Source organism: Elephas maximus, chromosome 9 (genome assembly GCF_024166365.1).
Source record: "Elephas maximus indicus isolate mEleMax1 chromosome 9, mEleMax1 primary haplotype, whole genome shotgun sequence".
NCBI classification, from domain to species: domain Eukaryota; kingdom Metazoa; phylum Chordata; class Mammalia; order Proboscidea; family Elephantidae; genus Elephas; species Elephas maximus.
In genome coordinates, this window is record NC_064827.1 from 4,950,740 (window position 1) to 4,970,304 (window position 19,565).

The window sequence follows — 19,565 nt, forward strand, 5'->3', positions numbered from 1 at the left end:
ATAGCTAACGGTGGGCCCAAAGCAAACACAACCAACACTGTCCCCGGTGACCCATATTTGGGGATCTTGGGGGCCAAGGTGAGGACAATGCGGGCTCTATTCTGCATGCACCGTTGAGCATTTGCCTATTTTTAGATTTGGGAAGGGCTTTCCCCTGCCTTTTCAGCTTTTTCTGTTTCAAATCAATTTTTAGTGAATCGTGCCTTCATAACTTGCAATTAATTCATCCTTCTGACCAACTGTCATTTTGGCCAGTTTGTTTTCAGCCAAACTCTCTCCAGCCAATGGTCTCCTGGAGGCAGAAGGTCTCCTGGCAGGGAAGGCTGGGGCACTCACCCGTTCCCAGTCCTGGGCCAGCCAGTGGGCAGGGCAGTTCTTGTCACCGCAGGGGTGGATGGCCAGGGGCTTGGTCTCCACCTGGCACTGCGACTCGGGCACCACCCGCCCATCGCTGGTCTTGCAGTACACGTGTCGGATCATGCGCCCCTGCCCACAGCCCCCGCTGCACTGCAGAGGGGAGAGGGGCCGGGTGAGAGACCAGGCCACACACAGGGCCCCCTAACTTCATTCCCAAGGGAGATGAAGGGTTCACCGCAGCATGGAGGAGCCGTCGCCGTGGTAACCACGTTTTAAATAACGTTTTCTGTTCTAATTCAGATATAATGCATGCTCGATGAAAAACACACACGGAGGGAAAAACACACCTAAGCAGCTCTCCCGCGGACCCACCCACAACCCAGGAGTAGGCTCCCCCCCCGCCCCCCACCCCGTGAGACAGAGAGAGAGAGAGACAGGCAGGGAAGAGGGGTTAGAATGTGTGATCCCATGCGTCCAGTCGTGCTGGGATCAAGGTTCTGATTCCTCATCACAATAGGGGAGAGAGGCCAATAGGTGTTCTTCCCCCACCTCCTCACAGATGGGGAAGCGGAGGCACAGCAAGGTGAAGCTCTAGGGCCCACTCAGGCTAGCACGTGCCGGGTCACCCCTCACCGGCCCCCAGTCGGAGACAGTCCACTGACGGTCACAGGGTGGCCCCGTGCAGTTCTTCTCCCCGACAGGCCTGGTGCTGGGGTCACACAGACTCTCGTCCTCTGAGCAGCGGATGTCTCTGGTCACCACGCTCCGCTCCCCGCACTTGGCTGGGCACTGCGGGAAGCAGTGGGGAGCCAGGGTCACCACTGCCCTCAAGGGAGTGGCCGCTGCACACCAGCGTGGTGGGGTCCGGGCTGGGTGTGGCTCACCTCAGACCACTCGGACATCTCCCACTGCGGCCCGCAGGCCGGGTTCCGGCACGTCTTGCGCTCCTCGGGCCGCACAGCCTCGGCGGCCTCGCACAGGTCGCTGTACACAGAGCTGTCGAAGCCGGGTGACAACATCTTCCAGCAGCGCACAATGCGGAACTGAAAGCCCTCGCCACACGTGCGCGAGCACTCACTCCAGCTGCTGGTCTCCCACCTGCCGGGGGTGGGCGGCCCTCAGCAACACCCTGACCCCAGAGACCAGGGCCCTCCTCCCTCGCCACACGAGCACTCACTCCAGCTGCTGGTCTCCCACCTGCCAGGGGCAGGTGGGCAGGTGGGCAGCCCTCAGCGACACCCTGGCCCCAGAGACCATGGCCCTCCTCCCTCGCCCCCTGGGCTCAGCCAGAAGGAGGAGGGAGGATGAGGCCTACAAAGCAGGTCCCCCTCAACTCGACTGTTGGCAGAGGTGGATGCTGACTTCTGCGGCCCCTCTGGACAGAGGCGAAGGAGACACCCACCCCCAGCACTCTAACACTGGTGGTACCTGGGCTGGCACTCCCTCCCGGCGCAGAACTCGTGGACAGGCTCGGGGCGCGTCAGGGCATCGCAGTAGCTGTCGTCCACCTCGATTCCATCATAGCGGACACACATGGCATATGTTGACATGACCCCTGGGTTCAAAGGAAAGGGCCACATGGTTAGCAGTGGGAGCTTCAGGGATCAGCAGAAGAGCCATGTGGCCTTGGTCAAGTCCCTGAGCCTCTCCAAGCCTGGATCATGTCCCTGGGATAGGACAAGGACCAGGGTGCAGAGAGCTGGGAGAGCCCAGTGTGGACACCTCTGTGGGTCTGAACTCTCTCCTGCCCACGTCCCTGGGTCTGACCACTTCTCTATGCACTCCACCCCACCCCACCCAGCCCCGGCTGGGTTCATAGGTCACAAACCCTGTGTTTGAACCAACTTGAACTCTGACTGGCCCATGCAGAGGTAGACATACCTGGGGGCAGTGATCCTCATTCAGCCCCTCTTATCAGGCATCTACTATGGGGGAGAAGCCCTGGTGGTGCAGTGGTTAAGCGCTCGGCTGCTAACTGAAAGGGGTCGGCAGTTCAAACCCACCAGCCACTCCCTGCAAACCCTATGGGGCGGTTCTACTCTGTCCTATAGGGTCGCTATGAGTTGGAATCGACTCGATGGCAATGGGTATTATTGCAGGGCAGGCCTTGTTGGGACCCTGACCCCACAAACCCTGTACAAACCTCCTGCAGAGTAAACGAGAATGGGAGGGGTGTTTGTGTGTTATAGAGAGGCAGAGAGCACCCCAACCTTCTGCGATGTTGGAGACAATGACCCCCACTCTGGCGTTACCAGTCCCCACCCCCAGAGGATATCAGTTTCCCCATCAATGGAAAACCCCACCCACCTCACTTTCCCTCGCAGCAGCTCAGGTCTGAAAGCCAGCCAGCCCCTGCTGGAGCTTCCAGGAGCCAGCCCTCATTGGAATGAAGCATCCGGAGCGGGGTTTTTCTTTTTTCCGTAAAGGACAGAGCCAGGCTCCAATCACTGGTCCCTTCCCTGCCAGTGCTGAGCTGTGCAACCTTTAGCTTCTCCAAAGGGAAGCTGGCGTCCTGGCGGGTCTGGTCAGAATATTCCAGGACTCAGGGACACCAGCCTGAGGTCAGGGGGACTGTCCTCATTTAGGGTGGAAATGGGGCAGGTCTCCACCAAGATGGGCGGGAATTCAAGCCCCAGCTCCGTCTCCCCTGAGTGTGGTAAGGACACATCGCCAGACTCCTCAGGCCTCAGTTTGCTCACCCCCAAAACAGGAATCCTTGCACCCACCTCCCAGAGATGTTTAGTTTGTTAGAATTAAAGTGTCAGCTATTTATACGCCTCCTCTCTCAACAACCAAAAAAACCCAAACCCATTGCTGTCAATTCTATTCCGAGTCATAGTGACCCTATAGGACAGACTAGAACTGCCCATAGGGTTTCCTAGGATGAAATTTTTATGGAAGCAGACTGTCACCTCTTTCTTCCACAGAATGGCTGGGGGGTCTGAACCACAGACCTTTCGGTTAGCGGCCAAGTGCTTAACCACTACACCACTGGTCCCTTTTATTCATGGAGCCCTTTCTTTGAACAAGAGTGAGCAGGGACCCCCAGACACAGGACAGATGGGAGGGGCTGCTTCGCCTGAGCATGGCTGAGGCTCAGGCTTCTGCCAGCTCCACACACCCTCGCCTGCAGTGCCCCCAGGAGTCGAGGACCAGTCAGAAAACCCCTGCTTGCTTTCCAAGAGTCCAGACGAACTGTTCTGCGTTTCATTGCTCCGAAAGGGTCTTTAAGAGAAAAAGCAATGCCCTCCTGTGACCTGGAGGCTGGGGTCTGGGAGAAGGTCTGGCCGTGCTGACCTAACAGCTTTTAGTGTGGGGGCTTGGCAGGGCCCTGGCTGGGATGGCGTGCCGACTTGTGCCGATGGCAGTGTCGGGTACTTGTAAGATACGACATGTCATGTGAGGTTTGTGAACCACTGCCCCCCAGGCAGTCAGAGTCCCTTCCAGCCCCACCACATCTTCCAGGCCAGCCCCATCAAAGGTGGGCCACGTGGTTCCCCTCTGGGAGCACTGGGGACAGCTGCCTCACGCTCCACATTGCTCCCCACAGCCCTGTGAGAGAAGTGCACACCCATCCTACAGGCAGGAAATAGAGGCTCATACCGGTGATTAGCCAACGTCACAATGTACAGTGGACCAGACGGTTCAGGCCAAGTGCTTGCCACGCACTCCACCAGGCTTGCCTTCCCCTCCAGTGTGCCCTGCACCCTGTGCCTGCTTCAGGGCTCCTATAACAGGAGGAGGCACCCCGGACGGTGTGAGCAGAGTGAAGGGTCCGAGATCTGCAGTCTCTTCAGGGCGCCCGGGTGCGGCCTCCCAGCTGCTCCCTCAGCCAGCTCCCAAAATGCCAGCCGGACTGCAGTGGGGGCAGCGAGCTGGCTGCCCATGGCCTGGCGTCTGGCCAGTGCTGGGCTCGCGTTACTCTCTTCACTGGCAGTTGGGGGCCATCAAACCTGGCCAGCTGGGGGCGCCAAGGCAGGGCCGGGAGCATCCCGCATTGACAGGCAGCCCCGGTATTGTCCAAACTCAATCAAACAGAAGTCCCCGGTCTCCATAGGGCCAGACCTCAGAGCTGGCATTCCGGGCCTCCCTATAGCCTCTTGTCCCCACTGCCAGTGCCCGGGTTCCTGTCCACGGCCTGACACAGTGGAGTCGCCAAGGTTGATGTCATCCAGTATGGTAACTCATGGTGGTCTCTCACACACACACACACCCACCCACAAGTGAGGGAGCTGGCTGGTACACAAACACTACTGGTGGGTGGAGAGGCCCCACCCCTTCCGGCCCTGCCCCCTAAGCACCTCCCGTCTCCCGTTGGCCAGGATGGAGACCCTCCTCTCCCACCCGTGGCCAGCGCCCCATCCTGACTGGCGGGTGACTGGGTGGGGGGGGTGACAAGTTACCGCACTGGACAGTGGGGCACACCAATCCTAGTGACACCACTACCTGGGCGGCCCCTCTGCCGACGGCACCAGCCTGCCCGCTGCCACTGCCACGACCACAGACCCTGGGGTCATTTTGCCGTCACCCCCTTTGACAGTGTCGGGGTGCAGCTCACACCCCCCGCACCCCCCTAGTGACACCACTGGCAGGACACCTGGCAGCACTGTCCATGTTGGGGGCTGGAGCGGGTGGCAAATGCAGCCACAGCCCTGGTGGTGAGGCAGCTCCAGCCCTGGGGGCGACTTGGCCAGGGTCTCCAGTGGCTGAGGCCAGCCATGCGGGCAGACAGACCTGGGTTCAAATCCTAACCACGTATGTCTGTCTGTCCAGGCGCCACTGATGAGGTCCTATAATGTGACGGAGTCCCTCAGTCACGGACCACAGGGCCTACTCCCCTGGCTCTGTTTGCCAGTAAATAATAGCAAAACCCCACGGCCTGAGATTTCTTGTTTTTAACCAAAAGGAAGTTTGTTCCAATGAGATGTGATGTGAACCACACAGACAAAGGAGTTTGGGGGCCTGGTAACCCCTGGAGGCCTGGACATCACCTTGGTCCAGCATGTCTGTCAGGACCAGGGGCCTCTGTCTGACAGTCATATGGCACGGCCTCCCCAGGACCGTACCTGTGGTGCAGGTGGCACTGCAGGGCTCATGAGATGACAGCTTCCACCGGTACATGTCCGCCGGACTCACACCTTGCTTGCGCGCCTTGGGCCTGGTCCTGAAGATGGTGGTGAGAGACAGAGGCAAGTGCCCGGAGGGAGGGTTGATCAGCGGGTGTTTGCTCATTGAGGAGGCAGCTGTGGTTTTATTTAACAGCATGCCTGGCCTGGGCCCCCAGCCGAGCCCCCACCATGTGAGATAACAAGAATGAGGTGAGGCCCCCACAAACAGGCATACTTCAGGGTGGAACAGATGTTTGTTTTTTTTCCATCTCAATAATCCAGCTGTGGGGCTGCAGTAGCTCTGCCACGTGAGTGAGGATTTGGGCCTTACCAGCATCCTACTTGCTCCACACACACACACACGTCCTTCCCGACTCAGCTAGTGGGTCCCTCCTCCACCTGAGAAAAGCCCTCAGAGGCGTCCATATGTTGAGAATGTGCCAACATTGTTTGCCCCTGTAGTGGATCCTGTTTGGATGGGGACACTAGCCATTCAACCTCCAATGACCAACAGCTCAGCTGCAGACTGGGTGGCCCGGCCCCTCCAGACACCTCTGGCCACATCTCAGCTCAGGTCTGCCACTGGCTGCACAGACACGACTGGGTTCCGGCCAATGACCAGCTATTATTCTTGGACAGCCCTTGGGCGGCCGAGTCCAGCTATTGTTAGGCCTGCTTACGTCTGTGAACTGGTGTGTGTGCGCGAGGCCCAGCCTCGGGACCAGGTTTTAAACTCAGCAGGGAGGAGGAGGGGGCAGCACCTCCTGTAACACGGGGTGTCCGCGAGCCACACCAGCACGGGGCACCCAAGCTTAAGCCAGGGGAAGGGGTGGTGCCCTGGCCCAAAGACAGCAGTGAGTCCAGCCTCAACTTCCATTTTAGACCTGGACCACTGCAGTGGGCTGGGGGATCCCCACCTCCTTCCTGGGCGCTGTGGGACTGGCTGAAGATGGTCTTGGGCTAACCCTCTTCCCGGGGTTGGAATTTGGGGAGATCCACAGGTTCTCGCCTCGGGAGCTTATCTCACTTCCGTGGCCAGCAGAAGTGGGAAGGGAATTTGGACTTGGATGGGGTCACTGGACAGATATTTAAAAGGCTTTCTAGTTGATTCTGTGATAAAGACATTGCTTTGGGTGATGCTGGGAGCTTAGCATTTGTTAATTTTTCCAGGCTTGTGGAATTTCACAAGGGGGTGGGACCTTCCCTTGCATTTCCTGGGATTGGCTTCAAAGTCCCAGGAGAAGCCCCCCTTCAGCTATGAGCTTTACCCTGAAGGCGTGTCCCTCTCTGAGCACCCAGGGAGTATCCACCTCTATCCAATGGCTCCCTGAAGCAAAGGGAGAGGAGAGAGGTGTGGTATGCTGATCTCTCCAGAGCCTGCTGGGATCCCCGTGGCCTGGAGGTTTCACAGGACCTTCACAGGTCTGAGGGTGGGGAGGGGGAAGGTCTCCTCTCCCCTCTCCTTAAAAAATGAGGAAAAAAAAAAAAAAAATGAGAAGACACTTTAAAATGGGGGAGGGGTCCAACACCCTGTCATGTAAGAACAAAGGATCTGTGGAAACCAGAGAGTTGCACCAGTGAGGTCCACTTAGACTCCCAGCTCCCCAGAGTAAGGTCTCTGAGGGGAGGCAGAATAGAAGACAAATTTTAGGACTTGCTTGATTCAGAAAACACTCAACTGTGCTGACTGGGTCCCTCACCCTGCCTTTCAACAGTTCTAAATTGTCCCCAAGAACAAAGAGATGCAAGGATCCCACCACCCCCACCCGTGGAGAGGCCGCCATCTTTATCTAATTACACATGCCTCGCTTGCTCGTGCCAGCAGGCAGCGTGACTCACTCCTGACTCAAGAGAGAGAGCACGGCCCTGTTCAAAATAACCCCCTGGATTTCAAGCGCAAAAGGTATCTATGGAGAGGCTGCCTACGCACCACCCTTCACCAACAAGGGCAGGGGAGAAGCTGCCCACATACTACCCTTAGCCAGCAAGGGCAGGATTGTATGCAGCTCCTAAGAAAACCTGCACATATTTGCACAACAATGCAACGCCTGGCACGTCCTGCTCTTGGAATCGGCACCAAGAAGTGAAGTGAAACACCAGAAAGTTGCTGAGCCACCAGTCTCTGTCTGGAAGGGAGACCCTGCTGCCCTCTACTAGACCCCGGTTTGTGACGGCCAAGAAGCCTCTGGGTGCTCCAAACCAAAGCTCCCGAGGACCTTGAGCCAGCTGCCTATCAGGAAGCAGGCCTCTCCAGCCCCTCTCAGAAGCTCGGAGGTGTCTGTGTTTGTTTATAAACCAACCAGAAAGCATCCTTTTCTTTGCCCCCAGGCCTCTGAGGGGGCCTCGCAGAGGCGCTGGTCTCAGTGTCTGGTCTGGTGGTGGCCGCCCCCCTCCCCTGAGTGTTTGAAGCTTTCCTGAGAAGATGAAAATAGCCTTTCTCTTCTGGGCGCCCCTTTGATTTCGCCTTCTCTTCAAGCAGACGCGACTTCCTGTGTTTGGACAACTCTGCCAGGACGTGGCTATTTTGGCGGGGTCGTTTCCCGGCCTCCTCAGCCCTCTCTCTCCAGACCATCTTTGTCCCACTCGGTTCCTGCTTTGATGGATGCCGGCTGGGGGGCTGCCACCTGGAGCTTTCTGAGGACTGACAATCTAGCTTATTGATTCCTATGCCCCCAGAGGGGCTCTGGAGATCCAATACAACGACCCTGAGGGCCTGAGGGGGCGGGGTAAGATTCTACTGGGACAGGAACTGGACTCTAAAGTGTTGGCATAAGCCGTTGAAAGTGCCCTTGGAATCCCTGAGTACCTGAGCTGGCGGGCCCTGTGGCTGCCATCTGACAACCCCCTCATGTGAGAGATGGAGAAACTGAGGCCCAGTGAGGGCCTAAGTGGCATGTCTGTGACGCAGTGAGGTGGTGGCAGAGCTGGGGTTGAAACCCAAGTGCCCTGCTGCTCCCCCGTCCCCCGCCCCCCGCTGCCCACACAGCCGCCAGCATTTCCCACGCCTGCAGCCAAATTCCATGGCAGCCTCTGTCCCACCCTGATAACATATTCAGAGAGGAGCCCTGACCTGGCCCCATACAAGGCTCCAGGTGCCCCACTCTGCCCACATTTGCAGAGGGAGACTTCTACCTAGAGTGTTCAGAAATGCCTCTCTGCCCCACTATTCCAGGTATCCCCTGAGGCGGGGGTTGGGGGTGGGGTAGGGAGCTCAGAAAACAGTTTGAGAAAAGGGGAGGGTGCACAGAGAGTCCCGGGCCCAGGCCCCCTGTGGTGCCCCTGCTTTTGTTCCCCAGGGCAGGTATAAGAGTCACCCCAAACACATCACCTCAGGAGTAAACCCCAAATCTCCGTTAGACCCATTCAGGAGCCTCCCAAGGGGACCGTCTCTGCGCTCCCGGCCCAGGCCCTAGAGCCCAATACCCACTCATTTCTCCTGTTTAAAGTCAAGGAGTCTTGTGGGCCTGTCTCCCTCCAGTCCCCATCCACTCCCAGTTGCTGCCAAGCCTGGCCTGGCCACATCCATTTCACCAGCTTCACTGCCCACACAGCATTGGAGGAAAGCACGGGACCCTGGCAATGAGGACACCCTTGGTGAGGGTGGCCACCCTTTGCCCAGGAGGCTTGTCACCAGGAATTGTCCTTCAGTAAGGACAGTCACAGGTCTGGGGCCAATCCCACCCAGCTGGCCCCAACCCAAGGAGGCTCCTGGTCTCAGGCCCATCCAGAGCCAGGCCTCAGACCTGCTTAGATCTGGGGGCTGCAGGTGGGGGCCCTCTCCCATTGCCTCCAGTGACCCTGGTCCTTCCAGCAGACCCCACTGTAGGTGAGGCCTCACTACACCTGAGCCTGAGCACCTTCCACAGCCCATCGACCTGGACCTCAGGCCCAGGTAGCAGTAGGAAGCACCTCCTACCTGGCCTTGTGGGTCCGATTCCCGGCAGAGTTGGGGAGGCTGGCGCTGACGTTGGAGAACGGGGCTTCAGAGGAGATGTTGGTGACCCTGTCACTGCTCAGCTCCAGGTAGGAGCCATTGAGCAGGTAAGCAGTTGTGCCCTCGTTCTCCTCATAATCCACATAGAGGCTCTCAGTCGGAGGGCTTCTCGGGGCGCCCTGTGCAAAGATGCTGTTGACAGTCTCATTGAGGGTAAGCTCCTTCGAGTCCGAGCCTGTGCCCTGGAGCTGGTCGGAGATGGCGTTGACCGAGAGGAGCTCCTGGGAGGTGAAGTGGCCATCGCCTTCTTGGTCATCCTTGTCCCCTGTGAAGGCTGTTCCAGTGGCGTTGCCGTCTGCAGGAGGGAGACAGGCGGTCAACCTCCAGCGTTCCCCATGCTGGGCACAAGGGCGGTCCAGGGGAGGGACTCAGAGTGATGGGGTCCGAAACTAGGAAGCTGAACTAGGAGGCTCCACAGGGCACAATTTGGTCAAGATGATGGAGTGAGTGCCCCGTCACTGAAGGCAAGCAAGCCACCCTGGACAGCCCCTCGTAGAGGGGAATCTGGTTGAATAGTGTCCCAAAAAATTCATGTCCACCTGGAACTTCAGAATGTGGCCTTATTTGGAAATAGGGTTTCTGCAGATATAACCAGTCGAGCACCTAAGATGAGATGGTCCTGGATTTAGGATGGGTGACTGGTATCACTCCAAGAAGAGGGCACAGAAGAAGAGGAGACACCACGAGCAGATGGAGCAGAAGGGGAGAGATGCAGCCACAAGCCAAGGAAGGCCTGGGGCCACCAGAAGCTGGAAGGGACCAGGAAGCATCCTCCTCTAGAGCCTTTGGTGGGAGTGGGGCCCTGCGCACACCTCCAGAGCTGGGGGAGAATAAATGTCTGTTGTTGGAAGCCCCCCCCAATCCGTGGTCATTGGTCACAGCAGCCACAGGATACCGCCCCTGACGGTTCTAATAGGGACTCTGAGGGTCTTGGAGTCTTCTGTCAAGTGAGATGATCCAAGCACACCTGATCGACCCCGCCCCTACCTGGCCCCTTCCACAGGCCCCGCCCTCAGGAGCAAGTCTGATTCCCAGTGCCTCTCTCGGGGACTTGAACTCCTCGTTAACCCACCTGGGTCTCCGGAGGTATCTCCAACAGCCTCCCCCGGAGCCTGCCTGCACCCCCGAGCCCATCCTCAGGTCTCCACCTTCCTCTCCTTCCACTCCCTGCCCCCACCCATGTAGTCCTCAGGCTGGAACCCACCCTCTCCAAGAAGCCTTCCCACTACCGTCATCTGTGCACCCACTCGGCTCCCTGTTTTCCTGGGCCACACCTCGTCTGCCTGTCTGTCTCCCCTGCTGGACTCCATGCCCGTGTGCGTTGCTGTGCCCACTGTTGTACCCAAGCCCAGCACAGGCCAGGTGCTCGCCTGAGTGAAGGCTGTGGGGTCTGACTGCCTGGCCTTGAGCTCCACCTCCTCCAGGAAGAACTGTGAGACTTGGGGGCACGGCCTCTGCTGCCTAAGCCTCTGTCTTCCCATCTGTCAAATGGGACAACCACACCTCCCTCCAAGGATGTGTGTAAGGAGAACACGTAAATGGCTGCACCTCTTACTGACCGCTTCTCCAGACAGGATGGGGCTGAGGACCCTCCCCAAAGCCCCTCCGTAGGAAGCCCCTGCCCCGTGGGCCCCAGTCTTTGCCCACCCTGGCCCACCCCCTCCTGGTTACCTCGGAAGCCCTTGCCCCCGGGGGGGCCCTCGCAGGCCCCGCCGCTGGCCTGTTTGCACACCTCGTTGGTCTCTGGGCCCTTGCCCAGGCCCAGCTCGAGCTCCGGCCCTGGAGGGCCGAACAGCCGGTGGTCCAGGCCCAGCCGCTCCATGGAGGCCCGGCTGTACAGGGAGCCATTGTGACGCACGAAACCCAGCAGGGTGGTGCCGCCCAGCTCCTGGCTCTCGGCGCTCTCGGAGGCCGGCTGGGAGAAGCTGTAGTAGACAGGCTGCAGGCGGTGAGCAAGTGGCGGCTGCAGCAACGTGTACTCAAAAGTGATGGAAGGGCTCCTGCCATTCTGGTTCCACACCTGGGGAGGAAGGGGAGCAAGTGGGACCCCACCCCGAGACCCAGGCCAGCCCCAGCCTGGAGAGGATGCTGTGGGGCGCGCTCACAGCCCGGCAGGACAGGGCTGCCAGGTGTTACCTGCAGTGGGCGCAGCTGAGCCCTCCCAGGGAGCTGCCCCGGCAGCCCGCATCAGATGTTGGGGAACAGAATGGCACCAAGGGAGGGGTGGGAGAGTCCCCATGGGTGCAGGCAATAAGGAGTGCACTGTATATAGAGAAGTTTTTAAAAATAATAAACAAAAAAATAATAATAATAATAAACCCATTGCTGTGGAGTTGATTCCAACTCATGGTGACCACGTGTGACAGAACTGTCCCAAAGGATTTGCTAGGCTGTCAACTTTATGGGAGCAGATGGCCAGCTCTTTCTCTGGTAGTGCAGCTGGTGGGTTTGAACTACAGACCTTTTGGTTAGCAGCCAAGCACTTAACCACCAAGCCACCAGGGCTCCTTTTTAAAACTAATAAAAAAAAAAAAATAATAGAGCCGACTAAAAGCTCATCTGCTTTTTTCTACTGCCATGTGCCAGCAATTCTAAATAACAGCTCTCCTCCTTGCCAGGGTGGACGAAGCCCCAGCCCCCCTTCATCCTCACCACCTGCTGATATAGGAGTGCAAGGCTTAGTCCCTGGTCTCAATTTGGAACAACTCAGCTCAGTCTTAGAGGAAATACAGCCAGAATGCTCCTTAGAAGTGAGGATGGCGAGACTCTGTCTTGCTTATTTTGGACATACCATCAGAAAGGACCCATTACTGGAGAAGGACATCGTGCTTGGTAGAGGGTCAGCATAAAAGAGGGAGACCTTCAAAGAGATGGACTGACACAGAGGCTGCAATGACGGACTCAGACCTAGCAATGACGAAGATGGTGCAGGACCGGGCAATATTAGTTCTGTTATTACGTGAGGCCGCTGTGAGTCTGAGCCAACTGGGCGGCAACCAGCAACGGGCAGCTCTGGAGCTCCCTGTGGGATGGGCTGGGGCCACTGCTGCACCTCACAGGCCCGACTCCTCCCTCTGCCCTTCCTGCCTCCCGCTCTCCCCGCCGCCGAGTGATGCTCGTGGGCACCCCAACAAACCCGTAGCAGCCAACCCCCATCTCCAGGTCTCTTCCCAGTGACCTCAACCTAAAGAAGTGGGGGTCCGAGGAGGCCTGAGGAAGCAGACTCTAAAACGGGATTTGGGAGCAGGATCGCCCAGCAGCCAGCAGCAAGGAGAACCCCGTCCCCCGGGGCGGGGGTGGAGCGTTGAGACGGGCTGGGATTGACCGATTCAACTGCTAAACTGCTCCTGGGGGTGAACGGGGTGGGATACCAGCTGAAGAAGCACTGGTTGGCGCATACAGCTCAAGTGCTTGAGAGTTGGCTGGGGATGGGGTGGGGGTTACAAAATTATAAGGGACCGTGGAATCCAAGGATCCCTGGTGGTACAGTGGTTAAGCACTCAGCTGCTAACCTATGAACCGCTCCAAGGAAGAAAGGTGTGGCAGCCTGCTTCCAGAAAGAGCACAGCCTTGGAAGCCCTATGAGGTAGCTCTACAGTGTCCTATAGAGTTGGAATCGACATGAAGGCTAAGGGTTTGTGTTTCTGTTTACAGAACCCAATACTTTGGAGAATGACAATGAAAGGCTGAGGGTGAATAGGGCACGGTGGTTAAAGGCTCAGTTGCTAACCCAAGGTCGACGATTCAAATCCACCGGCCGCCCCACAGGAGAAAGACGTGGCCGTCTGCTTCCGGAAAGATGTCCAGCCTCGGAAACCCGATGGGGCAGTTCTACTCCGTCCTACAGGGTAACTATGAATCGGAATCGACTCAGCAACGGGTGATCAATTGAACTGTAGGTGGTACAAACAGTTGAGCACTGGGCTGCTAACTGAAAGGTTGGAGGTTCAAGTCCACCCAGAGGTGCCTGGGAAGAAAGGACCAGAGACCTACTTCGGAAAGATCCATTTAAATCCCTGTGAAACACAGTTATATTCTGATGCACATGGGGTTGCCAGGAGTCAGGGCTGACACCACAGCGACTGGGTTTTTGTTTAAACAATCAGCCGGTGTAAGTCTAAGCCCGAAGTCCTCCTCCATAAAAATAGCACAGGAAAATAGCCTCCTGCCCTGCAGCCAGGGGTCGGAACAGCCCAGCGTCAGACCCAAGGCTTCAGTGTAAGAGTCTCAGAGAACTAGAGGAGGTGGAGGGCTCAACTCTGCTCCGTCTGCTACCCCAAGACCAGGGCCGGACCAGGAAGAGCGGGACCCTGAGGCTTGGGCTGTGGAGCCAACGTGCTGGAAAACATGAAGTCTCAGGTTCCCCTGAAACTTCAGGGCTGAAAAAGTGGCCCACTGCCCTCTGCAAAAGGCTAGCACATCCCCCTCCTTGAGGAAGGGGCAGAGAACTCTCGCTTGCACACTGCTAGGATGGTTCTTGGAAGCTTGGAGAAGGCGGTGGCCAGGGTAAATGCTGGCACTGCCATGGCAGATGGTGGGAGGGTGAGCCAAGGCTGGGAAACCCAGCAGGTGACTATTTTCTGCACTAGGCCTGGTGACATTCTATCCACAGGAGTAGCGGGAAACGCAGCGGTGAGGTGGCACTTGGAGGGACAGTGTGGGGTGTCCACTGCAAGCCAGGGCTGATGGCAGGAGGTGCTGCTGCTGAAGTGGACTGCCTGATAGCAGAGGGGGTGACAGGAGTCTTACATGATAAGGTCAGGTGGCAGTAATCAGCAGCAAGGTGGGTTCAATTATTGTAATAAGCAGCCAGGTTGAAGTGGTGGGTGAGAGCTGACCTACAGAGACCTGGACACAGTTAATAGGGATAAGATAGATGGGCCCAGACAAGGCATCGCTCAATCTATACAATCAAAACAAACCAGGGTGGGTGATGAGGACGTTGAGGGCAGTCACCCCAGGAAAAGTCTCAACTCCTTGTCTGGTTTTACTCCTGTGCCAGTTCGGACCCAGAATCCATTGATGGAGGGAAGCCACGTTGCCAGGAAGAAGGGCCCACAGCAAGTATACATGGTACTGACTGCACCAGTTTCTCCCCCAGAGGGTGTGCCACCTTTTACCCAGTTAAATGCACACTAGAGAAACGGGTAGACATTGTGAAGGCTGTTGGAGCCAGGCCCCAGGCTGCCATTGACAAATGGGGGCCCAAAAATCATCCTTGCCCCGTTAGAGAGAGGGGACGTGGAGGACGAGCAGCAACTGCACGTGTGGCTCAGGCCTGGCTCACAGGCTCCCCCAGTAGTCATTCTCCAGTCCCCAAATGTACAAGTGGCAGTTGGCAGAACCCCCACATTGGCTCCTTGGCCTGTGGGGTGAGAGCTATTACAGTGGAGAAGGCCAAAAGACACCCTCTGAACCTGACCCCCCCCACCCCAAACAGTAAATCAAAAACAATATTGAATCCTGGGGGAAATGGCAGAGAGACAGAGGTTAATGTCAATCTTGAAGACCTGAAGGGTGCAGGGCAGGTGATCCCATCTTCTTCCAGTTGCTGTACCGTGGATTCTGACTGAAGGCAGGAGAACTGTGCACCATGGGGTTCTCAAAGCTGTAGCCTTGTGGAAGAAGATCACCAGGCTTTTCTTCCGAGGCGCTTCTGGGTGGGTTTGAGCTGCCAACCTTTCGGTTAGTAGCCAAATGCTTAACCATTCATAACACCTATCCCCTATTTAATTCAACAGTTTGGCCCCTACAAAGACAAGACAGACCCAGGAGGATGACAGTGAACTGCTACAAACTCAACCACGCAACAGTCCCAAGCAGCTTTGTGACACGTAAGGTGCCTTTGCTACAGCAGACTAACATGGACTCAAATTGATCACCAGCAGCCACTGAGCTGACAAATACGTTCTTTTCTGTCCCTGTCAGGAAGAAGGACCAGAAGCAATTTTCATTCGCATGGGCTGGACAACAGTATACACTTAAAGGTTTGACCTGTCCTAGCTCTCCCACCCCCTGTCAAAAGACACCACTAAAGGGCTTGGACCACTCTGCAGAACATTACATCGGTCCTGTATATTGATGACATCTGTCAATCAGATCAGATGAGCAAGAGGTGGCAAAGTACGCTGGAGGCCGTGGTGAAACATGAGCACCGCAGACGATTATGGATCAACCCCATGAAGATTCCATGGCCCCCATGTCAGTGAAATCTTCAGGGTCCAGTAGTCTGGGGCATACCAGGATATCCCTTTGAAAGTAAAGGGCAAATTATTGCATCTCATACCCCCCCCCCCCGACCCAGCATGAAGAAGAATCCCAAAGACAGCATATTCTACATTTGGGAATATTGCTCCCACCCATATACTGAAATCCAGTTGCCATCAAGTCAATTCTAACTCATGGTGACCCCACGGGTTACAGAGTAGAAATGCTTCATAAGATTCTCTTGGCTGTAATCTTTCGGAAACAAATCACCAGGTCTTTCTTCTGTGGTGCCTCTAGGTAGGTTCGAACCACCAACCTCTAGGCATGCCCTAAACAGCCAAGTAGTAGATAGAATGGCTTTGCCAGTTGACATAAGCCAGTACCTGGCATCAGTCACCCTGATGATGGCCCAGTGGGCTGTGGTGACAGGGACGGAAGACACACATGGACCCAATAGCGTGAGCTCTCACTCACCAAGGCCGCTCGCACTACTGAAAGTCCAGCATGAGGCAACTGAGACCCACAACGGGCCCCTGATACAGCACCATCCCTCAAGAGGACCTCTCAGCCACTTGGTGGCAAGCTGATTACACTGGGCCCCTTCCATCCTGGAACGGAAGTGATCAACCTTATTCTGAGTGTGGTTTTGCCTTTCCTGCCACAGAGATCAGCCAGCCCCAAGAAACAAGGTCTCACAGAGTATATGATACGTTGAGTCAGGGTACCACATGGCATTGCACTGGACCAAAGAACCCACTTTATAGCCAAAGAGGTGCCACAGTGGGCACAGGATATGGACTCACTGGTCCTAACATACTGCATCCCTCAGAAAACAGCCAACCTGGTAGAGCAGTGGAAGGTGAACCCAACGTGCCAGCTCAGAGGCAATAGCACCCTGTGAAGATGGTACCTTGGGACATCCTGGATGCAATACACACCCGAAATCAATGAGAATTATATGGTGCTATGTCCCCAAACAGAGCCCTGGTGGCGCAGTGGTTAAGAGCTCAACTGCTAACCAAAATGTCAGCAGTTTGAATCCACCAGCCACTCCTTGGAAACCCTATGGGGAAGTTCTACTCTGTCCTAAAGGGTTGCTATGAGTCAGAATCTACTCGACAGCAAAGAGTTTTGTTTTGTTTTGTTTTGAGGGGGAAGGGTTATGTACCTAATAGGTAGAATATGTGGATCTGGGAACAAAGAGATGGATGGTACAGCGACTACCATTCCCAGTGACCCACTTGGGAATTTTGTGCTTCCCATCCCTGTAGTACTGGGATCTGGGGGTCTAGAGGTCCTGATTCCCAGAAAGAGGACGGTTGGGCAAGGAGACACAGCAAGTTTCGTTAAATTGTAAGCCATGGCTGCCACCCAGTCTGTTTGGGCCCCTTGTACCAAGAGATCAGCAGGCAAGGAAAGGAGTCACTATCCTGGCGGGGGTTACTGACCCTAATAAACAAGAGTTTGACCCCAGGGACAGCAAAGACTGTATCTGGTACCCAGCTGATCCACTGGGACATCTCTAAATATCCCCCTGCCCAGTTTGATGGCACCTGAATAAGAGCAGTAAAGGGCATGGAGACCAGGAACTCAGACTCCTCAGGGAAGAGGGTCTGGGTCGCCCCGCCACATAAGCTGCCTAGACTAGCAGAGGTACTAGGTGAGGGTATGAGGAACCTAGCACGTATAAGGAGGGGATATGAGCGCCAGCCTCAGTCCCCCAACCAGCTGTAGACCCCAGACCAGCTGCAGACCCCAGACCAGCTGGAGCCCCCTGACCAGCTGCAGCCCCCAGGACAGCTGCAGTCCCCAACCAGCTACGGCCCCCCCAACCAGCTACGGCCCCCTGACCAGCTGCAGCCCCCAGGTCAGCTGCGGTTCATCCCGTTCACCATCCTCCTGTAAAGCTTCCTGGGAGAAGAAACCAACCAGAACCCTAGAGGAGCTGTTGCCTGACGAGGCAAACTCATTATGCAGAGCAAGTGGGCCCAAGCAGCCAAGGGGTGGACTGTAGTGGGTGCTGCGGCATGCCCTCAGGTGTCACCTTTAGGAAAAGGCAGTTATTTCTCCAGCTGTTGGGAGCGTTGCAGTTGACAGTTCACAGCTGGGTCCATCCCCAGGGATTTCCTTCAGCCAACAGGAGCTGTGCCTCCCCAGGACATGCCCTTTCCCTGGGGGGCAACCGCAGCCCATGATAGTCAGTGTCCCCTGCCTCACGTGGAGATAGCTCTCACTGTGGGGTCAGCTGAGGCTCTGTCACACCTGCATCGAGCTCACTGCCTCCCTCTGTCCACTCCTGTCTCCCTCACTCCCCCACGGCATCGTCCCTGAGCCCCCTCCACAAGCCCTCCTGCACACAGACCTCTACCTCAGAGCGTTTCCTGCGGAGCCTGACCTACGACCTGCTCCTCTGGCCGGGAGGCAGAGCTGGTGGCCGTCTGCCTCAGTGGGTAGCTCCAAGGGAAGGCCAGGCAGGCAAAGGCCTAGAAATAAGTGGCCCCACTAGATTCTGGCTTCACCAGGGGAGGCCTTCAGCCAGGAGGCAGAGTGGGGAGGTGGGAGTAGCGTCCCGGGGTGGAGGCCTCACCAGCACAGCAGTTGCACAAACAGCCGCTCTGGCATCAGACAGACCTGGGTTCAAAGCCCAGTGGTGCCGCCTACAATCCTGTGACTTTGTGCGGGTCACTACCCACTCTGTGCCCAAGTTCCACCCTCTGTAAAGTGAGGGCACTAACAACCGCTACAGTGGGGTTTGGACATCAAAGCTGCTCCGCTGGCAACCCCTATCCTGGCTGTACTTCCTCGGCCTCTGTGTCTTAGGAAACCAGTAGGCTGCAAAGAATGCCAGCCCGCCTGTCTCTATGTCACCCAGTCTCTAATAGTTTTCAGGTGGGGGCAATGGCCTTCCCTTCAGGACACTATCCGTGGTGGAACACTCATAGCATGCTGGGCACAGCAGGCCCAAGCTCTTCGCCCACAGCTCACACCCGGAGCCCCACACCCAGGGGTCCTGAGCACAGGGGGAGGGCCAGGCCTGCCCTGGTCCCCAGCATTGAGGATTGGCAGAATGCCACGGTGTCCATGGGCCAGGAGGGAACTCTGTGGGGCATAACCCCCACTGTGGAGTGGGTCTCATATCCCTGAGGCCTAGATAAGCCTCCTGTCCTATCGTTAGCTCCTCACAGAGGTGCTGGTGGGCAAGGAACAGGTCAGCACAGGATACACTCAGCAGTTCTCACAGCAGTGCCGGGTGAGTGAGTGAGTAAGTGAGTGAATGAGTGAATGAATGAATGAATACTTATGTGAGAGAGTGGGTCTTTGGGTGAGTGGGTGGTGGCAGAAAGAATGCATGGGTTAATGAGTAAATGAAACGCTAAGTGGATGAATTAAAAGCTGCGTGAATGAATGAGGGAGTGAATGAAAGAGTGACAAGTAAAGGAGTGAATGAACAATGAGTCCCAAGACCAGCAGCCTGGCTGTGTGGTACCAGCGGCAGCCTGGTCCCCCAGCCCGCAGCCCACACACCATGACGTTCAGGCCCTGGTTTGTGGGTCCCTGGTCCCCCAGCCTGCACCCCACGCACCATGACGTTCAGACCCTGGTTGGTGGGCCCCTGGTCCCCCAGACTGCAGCCCGTGCACCATGACGTTCGGGCCCTGGTTGGTGGGCCCCCAGCCCCCAGCCCGCAGCCCACGCACCATGACGTTCAGGCCCTGGTTGGTGGGCCCCTGGGCCACGATGTACTCGATGCCGGTCTCATAGATGTCCATGGGCCGCCGGTACTTGACCACGGTGCCGGCGATGTTGAAGTTCTTGGGGCTGTCAACTTTGTAGTTGCCATTGAAGAAATAGTAGCCGGCTTCGTCTGCAAGAGCTGACAGGGCAAAGGCGCCGGTCAT

The 19,565-nt window shown here is 56.8% G+C and overlaps 1 protein-coding gene across 3 annotated transcripts in view; it reads right to left on the reverse strand.

Moving 5' to 3' along the window:
• ADAMTSL2 (ADAMTS like 2) overlaps window positions 1-19,565 on the reverse strand; it is a 38,359-nt gene that overhangs the window by 5,576 nt on the left and 13,218 nt on the right. For 2 of the 3 annotated variants that reach the window (XM_049896005.1, XM_049896003.1), the window contains exons 9-16: window positions 19,365-19,540; window positions 11,131-11,479; window positions 9,382-9,754; window positions 5,424-5,521; window positions 1,786-1,912; window positions 1,242-1,455; window positions 991-1,146; window positions 337-507 (exon numbers count right to left, since the gene is read on the reverse strand). In XM_049896005.1, the coding sequence (XP_049751962.1) occupies window positions 337-507; window positions 991-1,146; window positions 1,242-1,455; window positions 1,786-1,912; window positions 5,424-5,521; window positions 9,382-9,754; window positions 11,131-11,479; window positions 19,365-19,540 (1,664 nt within the window). The remainder of the gene's footprint in view (window positions 1-336; window positions 508-990; window positions 1,147-1,241; window positions 1,456-1,785; window positions 1,913-5,423; window positions 5,522-9,381; window positions 9,755-11,130; window positions 11,480-19,364; window positions 19,541-19,565) is intronic. The other variant, XM_049896004.1, reaches the window with a different exon arrangement.